At 35.1% G+C, this 9047-nt stretch overlaps 1 protein-coding gene across 1 annotated transcript; it reads left to right on the forward strand.

The window, feature by feature from the left end:
* Positions 1 to 6082: 6082 nt before the first annotated feature.
* LOC110802034 (ethylene-responsive transcription factor ERF096) lies at positions 6083 to 6807 on the forward strand. Its single transcript, XM_022007468.2, has one exon. The coding sequence runs from the start codon at positions 6186 to 6188 to the stop codon at positions 6585 to 6587; it is 402 nt and encodes a 133-aa protein (XP_021863160.1). The 5' UTR covers positions 6083 to 6185; the 3' UTR covers positions 6588 to 6807.
* Positions 6808 to 9047: the final 2240 nt, after the last annotated feature.

A 9047-nucleotide genomic window follows, 5' to 3' on the forward strand; every position in this document is an offset into this window, starting at 1 on the left:
GCTGCTCCGCAAGCCCCATGCTGTCGACGAGGTCCGCCGTCGCCAGCTCCACTTTAGCCAAGCGACCATCAAGCTCCGTAGTCGATGGCTTCCTCCTCTTGGTGGGATCCTCCACCACACCGGATGCACCAACACTTTCCTTCATCGATGCCATACGATCAGCCCTCCGATCAGAATTTCGTCCACACAACAGCTAGCTCTTCAACGTCAACGATGTTACGTCCCAACGAACGTTCCCGCTATGATACCACTTGTCACGTGCTGACTATTTCTAAGCCTTATGCACGCTGCCTACTAGCGTCACAGTCCCGTCGGATCACTAGTCAAGGCACTTCACCCCTTTAGCTATGCTAAGTGCGCTACGAAAATGGCTAAGTAAGGAAACTTTGTAAGCAAGAGAGTTTGGAAAGGTTTTTCTATTGCTTAAGAATGAATACACTTGTGTTAGCTGATTTGCCCAAATGAATGGGGAAGCCTATTTATAGGCACCCAAGTCCCTAGCCTAGAACATTCTACACTCTAGAATATTCTACACTACTCTTTACAAAGAATGCCCTACAATTTTCTAGAATGTTCCCACCTCCAAGGGAACCCTCTATACAAGGAGGTCTCTAGAATTATCTCCCCTAATCTGTACAGCAAGGTTCTACACTCTTCCTAGCTAGAACCTTCAAGAAACAACCAAGCTAGAGTGTCCAAGATGCCTCCGGAGCACTCTAGAACCTTCCGATGCACAACCGTACATACCTGCTGCAAAATCGGGCCCATGCGGGCTTCAAACCCAAAAACTGGCCCGAGCATTGTCTTCATTGGGCGAAAATACTTTGGGCCCCCAAGTTTCAGCCCATTTGGATATCGTTTGGTCCCCCAAACGACCCATTATCTGATGGACCACCACGTTGCCCGATGGTGCCCAACAACCTTGCCGCCACCCTTGGCGGTGCACCGCGTTGCCTTGCGATGCTTGTTGCCTTGCATGCTGCCACATGTGATGGTGTGGGAGGCCATCCGTGACATTTTGCAAGACTATGTGATTCTGGATGTAGATCTTAGCTCTACAAACAATCGTGTAGACTCTCCTAATTCTAAATTAATTTAATGCAGTAGCTCTTTATTACCAAAAAAAAAAAAAATGCAACAGACAGTCAATTTTTTATTTTTTAAAAATGAACTGAGTTCTATGACGACCAATTTCTTAGAAATAATTTTGGTACACCAATATTTTAATTTTGGCTCACCCGTTGCAAGAACAATTTCCCGGCCTACGCACACAGAGGTGTGTCTAAATCAGTTTCACAAAGTCTCTTTAGAGAATGTTTTGCATAGTGTTTTAAGTGTTACATTGGAACCGTTTTTACTATCTAACTAGTTTTCGATCGCGGGAGATGCCCCGGGTCATTACATGATAAATCATATTTATGCTACTACGTAAAAAGTACGTGATTAAATGCTTCTATTATTTTTCTTTCTTTACTATTTTGTCATTTATTATAGTTTGTTTGAAAAGAAAGAAATCAAATATGACATATAGCTTGGTGGACAAGTCTTTATTGTTTGAAACTTGAGGTTGAGGGTTCGAGTCTTTTATAAACAACATTTTTTTATTGTATGTAAATGCATGGAGTAAGATTCTTTAGAGAGGGAAAAGGGAGAGAACCACGTGGCAGATGAACTTGATTACAAACGCCTTTTAATATATAGTATATATAGATAGATAGATATTTGATGGAGAGGTGAGGAAAACACAATTCATTTCTTAAGTGTATCCAGTACTAAAGCACGATAAGACACAACACGTCCCAACATGATACACCAATTAAATTGAGTAACATTAGTATATATTAGGAAGACCTCTAAAAGTTCACAAGTATATATAGACTTCAGTTTCTGGAAGTCCCCTTTATTAGCTTCTAGCAGAAGTAGTCTTTTTGAACATATGTTCTAATAAGCAAAAGATCATATCATTCATATGTTTCTAGAAGCTAAGCTTTCCCTTTAAAATATATTCCCTTCTTTAATTAGTTCTTGAAGTCATCAAGATATTTCTTTTGTAAAAAGCCTTTAATTTAGGGCATTTAGGCAACTAAGGCAACCTACACTAGTAATTAAATGCATGCATCCTAAGATAAACCATGCATAAATCCTTAAGTATGGAAATATAAATGGAATAAGTTCCTATAATTCTCTTTGATTTCTCATTAATCTCATTGTAGAATCTCAATGATGTTCTAGAGGGATCGGAATTAATGATATTAAGAATCATATCTATATTCTATTTATAATGGATGGCAGAATATTTTTTGATTTATTAGTTTTGGAAGTTTCCATGCATACAACATAGACAAGGCCAAAAAGTAACAAGAATAACTACATGAGTTTAATCAAGTTAGTATCTTGCATTGTGATTTCACTTGAGAGCACCTAAAACGATGCTCTAATGGATACTTGCACTATGTCGGTATGTGTGAAGAGACATATATGTAAGACACATTAGCTCCTCATCGCCTCATGGGTGTTGTAGTCTGAATTCAAAATTGAATCTCATCTGTATTATTGTATTTTTTTTATTATGTTTATTCTATTTCGAGTTAGCTCGAATCAAATATTTATTTATCACTATCAGTTATATATAGGTATGACCTATGAAAATGATTTGGTAATTTAGTATCTTGAATTTATGTCATTAAAATATCATTCCGCAATTATTGATCCTAAAATATCATAAATTCGTCAAAATTTAGCACATAAGCCAAAGTCAAAATTAAAAATTATGTCTTCGTGATTCATCTGGAATGACCTAATCTCACATGAAATCATCCAATTTAAATTGAACCCTAAAAAATGGGATATTTGTAGGTTGAATAACAATCCAATATTGGTCTGATGCCAAACAAAACCCGACCCGATCATTATAATTTGAATCGAACAGATCCGATCCAAACCTCAACCCGACCGGATTACGAGGTCCATTTGTGCTCCGTTAAAAAGTTTCTGGAAGCGACCATAATGAATTATGCAATAATATCTAGTGTTGGCAAAATTAGAAAACCATCTTTAAAAGCATATAGCTTTAGCAAATTAGCACCACGACACACAGTATGCAGTACTCAGCAATTGACTTGGTCTCCACTCTTAAGACCTTATAATAAGTTAATAACACTTTGGCTGTAGCAATTTAGCAAAGCTTTTTTTGTGGTGTTAAAGCAAAATTCTAGAACTCCACACGTGTGACAACGAACACATAAGTACATAACTAACTCTAGTCGTTGTGCCTTTTGTCACAATCTTAATCATATTACACCGTTACGTTTTTAAATAATGGTTGCTTTAATTAAATTCTATCATTTCTAAATACACAAACTCTTAATTACATCCGATATATAATAAATATTATAAAGTTATCCTCATAAGTGATAATTTTTTTCCTTTTACTAAAAAAAAACCCTTTAATATATATCCATAAAAATTAGTTTATAATATAAAAAGTTAATCAAAACATGTTAAAAGTTACGGAGTACCAAAATTGGAGAAGTACAATAAATTTATCATACACCCGATGTGAAAATTATTAGGTGCATCCGGATGCACCGTGCACGGTGCACCTAAGGATATTTTTATACCTATTGGTGGTCCCTAAGTACTCCATTATCACATTTTTCTCCTCGCATATAAGAAGAAAATGTGAGAGGATACGTGGTGCATCCGGGTGCATGTAATATGTTCTACACCTGATATACGCAAGACCTATTGTTCGAAATAAGTGTCACTTTCAGAATTCAACGTAGCTTCCGCTTTAGTAACATATTCATTTATGCACAAAAATATTGGTAATCATTACCCCATCCGTATTTATTTAAGAGATACACTTGGCCGTGCACGGGTATTAAGAAAAAGAATTGAATGAAATAAAGTAATAAAACAAGTGGGGTTGAGTAGATATTTTAATAAGAAAAATAAGTGGGGACCATGTCATTTTAGGGAGTAGAGGTGGGTGTGGGGTGTAGATATATTATTTAATTAGATGGTGGGGTTGATAAGTTACTAAAAATGGCAAGTGTATCTCTTAAATAAATACGGCCGGAAAAGACAAATATATCCCTTAAATAAATACAGAGGGAGTATAATAGAGTTGACAGGGCGTTTGGTAGATGACAATTGGAGTTTGAGGATTAGAGAGTAGAATGAAGATTGGAGTTCTTAAAATTTGTTGGCAATCCCTTGTTTGGTTAGACTCTGTTCTATTGGATTTCTTTTGATTGAATTTATATTATCTAAACTTATCTGAATATATTTTATCTGAAAGAAACTTATTTTGTCTGAAAAAAAAACTTATTTGTGTATGAAAATGTCTGAAAAAAACTATTTTTTGCTGAACTTATATTATCTGAACTTATTTTGTCTTAAATAAGTCAAAATAAGCCAAACAGAACAGAGCCTTAGTGCAAGGAATAAGTTATCCTTCTCTCTTACTACATCCATTTCAAAATATATAATCTTTACGGTTATTATTTGCACAATTATTAAGACAAAATAGGTAAAATGTAAAAAGGTGGATGAATATAATAAAATATGAATAAAATAAGATAGACGTGTAAAAAGGTGGGTGAATGTAAAATGTAAATAAATAAAATAAGAGAAAGTGAGTGAAAAGTTACAAAGGTTGTGGGGTAAGAGTAGGAATGACAATGGATCGGACTCGGGTCGGATGTAGTAAACTCCAAATCCGATCCATTTAAAATTTGGACTCCAAAATACATCCATATCCAAATCCATTTAAAATTCGAACTCCAATATGCATCCATATCCATATCCATATTCAAATCTGAATCCATATCCATATCCACATTCAAATTAATCCAAATCCGAATCATGCGTTTATTTACATAGAACTTGTATTTTTTTAATTCTAAAATAAATTGAAATCCTATTTCTCATTGGCCAAAATCTAATGAGTTTCTAATAAATTACAATATACGTGCTAGATTTAATTAAATATATTATATTAAATTGGGAACTTCCTTAATATTTTTAAAAAGTTATGTACGAAAAATAATACACTTTGAAATAATTTCGGGTCGGATTTGGACCGGATTTGGGTTGGAGTCTCCGCATACTCCATATCCGATCCATATCCATTCGGATTCGGATGTTTTTAATTGGATTCAGATTCATACTTTTTTTTCTCGGATTCGGATCGGATTTTTTCCTTCAGATCGGGTTGGACTCGGTTCGGATTCGGATGTGATTGCCATCCCTAGGTAAGAGGGAAACACGTCAAAGAATAGTATAAAAATACAATGTAAAAAATATTATGAAACGGACTAAAATGGACCGTGTAAAGATGATTTTAAAACAAAGATAGTATCATGAAGGGTATATTTTTTTCATTTTACTTTTATATTGAATTTCCAAACTCTACTACCAGCCCCACCATGGTAAAAAATTCTTGGGAATTTGAGGCTTCTATTTCAAATCTAAGGCCCAATTTCTATTCCCATTCTCATTCCCATTGGCATTAAACAACATGAGACTTGTAATTTTGGTATTACAGATCTCATTCCCACTAAACAAAAAACCGTAGGTGAAACCATGAAATATAGTATTTCCAATAATCAACGATTCCACAATATTAGAATTGATGTTCTAAATGAATTATTTTATTCTTAGAAAAAAAACATTTTCATTTCTTCCCTCAAAATATTACAGTATACGGATTACTAGGTTGTATGTTAAATCGACAATTATTTAGGGATTGTGTATTATTGGTTAAGTAGAAACAGAGTCCAAAACCTACACAAAAGAAGCAAAGACTTGTGTTTTATAATTTCAAAAGCCATCACATTGACTCTTCCACTCACCCCCTATCCAGGTGCATTGGACTCATAAAATATAAAGTCTTCAAATTTGACGAAAGTTTCTAATCAAACGTGCGAACATTTCTAATCTTACTTATAGCCTATTGACTATTGTGGACCCTACGATTCCTCCAACTGGCGAATCTTGGACCATCAACATTACCAACCTAAGACAACACTTTTTTCTCCCCTTATAAAAACCCATCTTTGTCACCTCACTAAGTGTCAGTTCCTCATACTCATCCCATGCTAATTAAATATTTTACAAAAACTTCCGTTTTATTCATTCCGAAAGCTTTGCTTAAGCGACTTAGAAAAAATTAATTAAAAATGGAGGATGACAAAGAGTGCGGTGGAGGAGGAGAGGTTAAGTATAGAGGCGTAAGGAAGCGGCCGTGGGGGAAATACGCGGCGGAAATCCGTGACTCGACTAGGCACGGTGCTAGAGTATGGCTTGGTACGTTCAATACTGCTGAGGAAGCTGCTAGGGCTTATGATCGAGCTGCTTATACAATGAGGGGTCATTTGGCTATTCTTAATTTTCCGAGTGAGTATAACCTGCCTCGCGGTGGTTCCTCCTCTCGAGGTGGTGGCGGCGGTGGTGGTTCTTCGTCATCTTCAACGTCTAGGAATAATGTGGCGAAAGAAGTGTTTGAGTTTGAGTGCATGGATGACAAGTTGTTGGAAGAACTTCTTGATTATGATGATAGTAAAATGAGTGGAAGGAAATGAAGCTATTTAGCTTGTGATTTGATTTGAAGCTCTTACTAGTACGAGTTCGGGTCCTTATACGTTTATAACTAATTTCACAATGTAACATGTTTTTATCTCTCTTCTCTACATTTTTCTCATGTAGAAGTATTACCTTTTTTTTCTTTTTTTTTCCCTCTTGAGATATGTATTTGATAATCAACGGATTTATATAATAACTTTTACGATTGCATTTTTTGTATGATACTCTCTACAATCTACATTTCACATATATTACAAAGTATGGTGTAGGATAGGGGAGAGTATCCTGAATCGAAGCCGTAACCTGTTAGAAATACGTGGTTCTGCACTCGGAACCTGTTGTTCAGGTTCCGATTTCTGTTCGATTTCGAGTAACAAATTTGGGAACCTGTTATAACCGATGTTAATGTTGAGTACACGAAATCTATAACCGAAACCAAATATGATCTACGATGTTCTTCATTTAGGGTAATGTGCCAACATATTGGCCATTAACATAATTAGAAAGTTTTTAAATTTTGGATATTTGCACACCGTGATGCGGCTATCAATGGATATTGTGAATAGAGAATATCGGCCCATTTTAGCAAAAGCCCGACCAGTGCATGATGTTCTCCATTGCGCTTGCGCCACGAAACTGATTCTTGAGTCTTTGATAAGCCCACGCACTTTTCATCCAAATTTCACTTTTTTTATCTCTTTGTTTTTTTGCGAGGGGGGAGTGGGGGGACGGGGGGATGTCTATCAAACTATGGAGTATAAGCTCCAAGGCCCCACAGCACTTAAAAACAAAAGTCATTCAGATTGAGTTAAAGATGGCACTTGGACGGGTCAATCCGAAAGCACGACGCGGCATAACACGAAAAAGCGTGGAACCAACACGAAAATGAAGCCGTGGGTCATTGACTGTGAGTCTTATTTTTTTTTTTCCTTGGAGAACACGATAAGCAAGCACGACAAGACGAATCTCGTTAAGTTTAGTGAAATTAAGCTAGACAAGGTCGATCCATGTCTGATATGAAGGTACATGGGATTGGTCGTGTCTAGGCCACCTTTTTGAAAAATTCGGCCAAACCCAACATGAAATAAGTAGATTTGAAGTGGGTCAGGACCTTTCAGGCCCAAGAAACGTGAGCTCGACATAAGAAATTACCTAACCTGGCCTGGCCCACAACCATTTTTATTTGAAGTGTGATGAGATATCGTATAAAATTTAATTAATGAATTACTACATAGTTTTTTATATATATATAAAAAAAAAACACTATAAAGTTCATTTTAAAATACTACGGAGTAATTGTTATTCATGCATTAGGAAAATTGTCCTTGAAGACAAAGTACTTCCTCAATTTCAAATACATGCAATAGTTTGACTTTAAGTTTTCTAATATGTAATTTTATCTAAGGGAGAATTGAATACGAGTTAGTTCATTAATCAAATAACAAAATATCAATAAGTGTAAATCTCTGAAATCAAAATAAACTAGCTTAGTAGGGTGATAGGCCACAACTTTGTCTTCCCTTCTAGCACGAGAGTATGAGACCACCTAATAGACTTAAAAGAAACACTCAAGGATAAAATTTGTCCAAAATAGAGTTAAGAGCGAAGAAATAAATGACACTCTTGGATAAACGGGAGATAGAATTGGCATTTGGACTCTAATCAATTTCTTCAAAGCCTAGGTGGCGCTACTAACACCTTAACCTTGCTACTTTTGGAAGCTAAGATTCTACTTTAATTTTGACCATCAATATCTTTATATTTACTCCTTATTAGTGAAAAATATAAGTAAAAAATCGATAGGTTAAAAATATATTGAGATGTATTCAACAATATTTCACAGTATACAATAATATTTGATTAAAATTTAAAGTCAAATTGTTGCATGTATATAGAGGCGGAGATTTGGCTTTTGTAAAGAAAAAGGCTCGGTAGCATTTTGAATATTGGAGGCCCAAGTAAAAATATAATATAGCCCAATAATAAACAAAAGTACACAACTTCAGCCCACTCCAAATGACATCTTAAATGGCTAAAAACAACATTAATAGTAAATTCCTTGTCTAAGCCCGCCCAAGCCCAGATTCACAGTAAGTCTAATTATTCCCTAATCCCAGATTCCCAGTGCGTGGAGACCATCACGTGCAATTGTGCATTCAAACCTTAACTTTTTTTTTTAAAAGTAAATTTGATAATGTAAGTTCAGATAAAATAAATTCTAAAAATAAATTGAGTTTCCATAACTTAGCATGAATGTTTAAACAAAATAACTTCTGATAAGTCAAAACAGTAAAAATACCATCTTACAAGTACAAATATACCGCTATTTAAAATTCGAGATTATTATTCAGCTTAATATTTGACCAAAATACATGTAGTTCACAAATGATAAAATTCTAAGTTCATCAACTACACATGTATACTATGTCATTTGTGATGCTAAATAGTTTTTCAATTAT

This window comes from Spinacia oleracea, chromosome 3 (assembly GCF_020520425.1).
Source record: "Spinacia oleracea cultivar Varoflay chromosome 3, BTI_SOV_V1, whole genome shotgun sequence".
In the NCBI taxonomy this organism is placed as follows: Eukaryota; Viridiplantae; Streptophyta; class Magnoliopsida; order Caryophyllales; family Amaranthaceae; genus Spinacia; species Spinacia oleracea.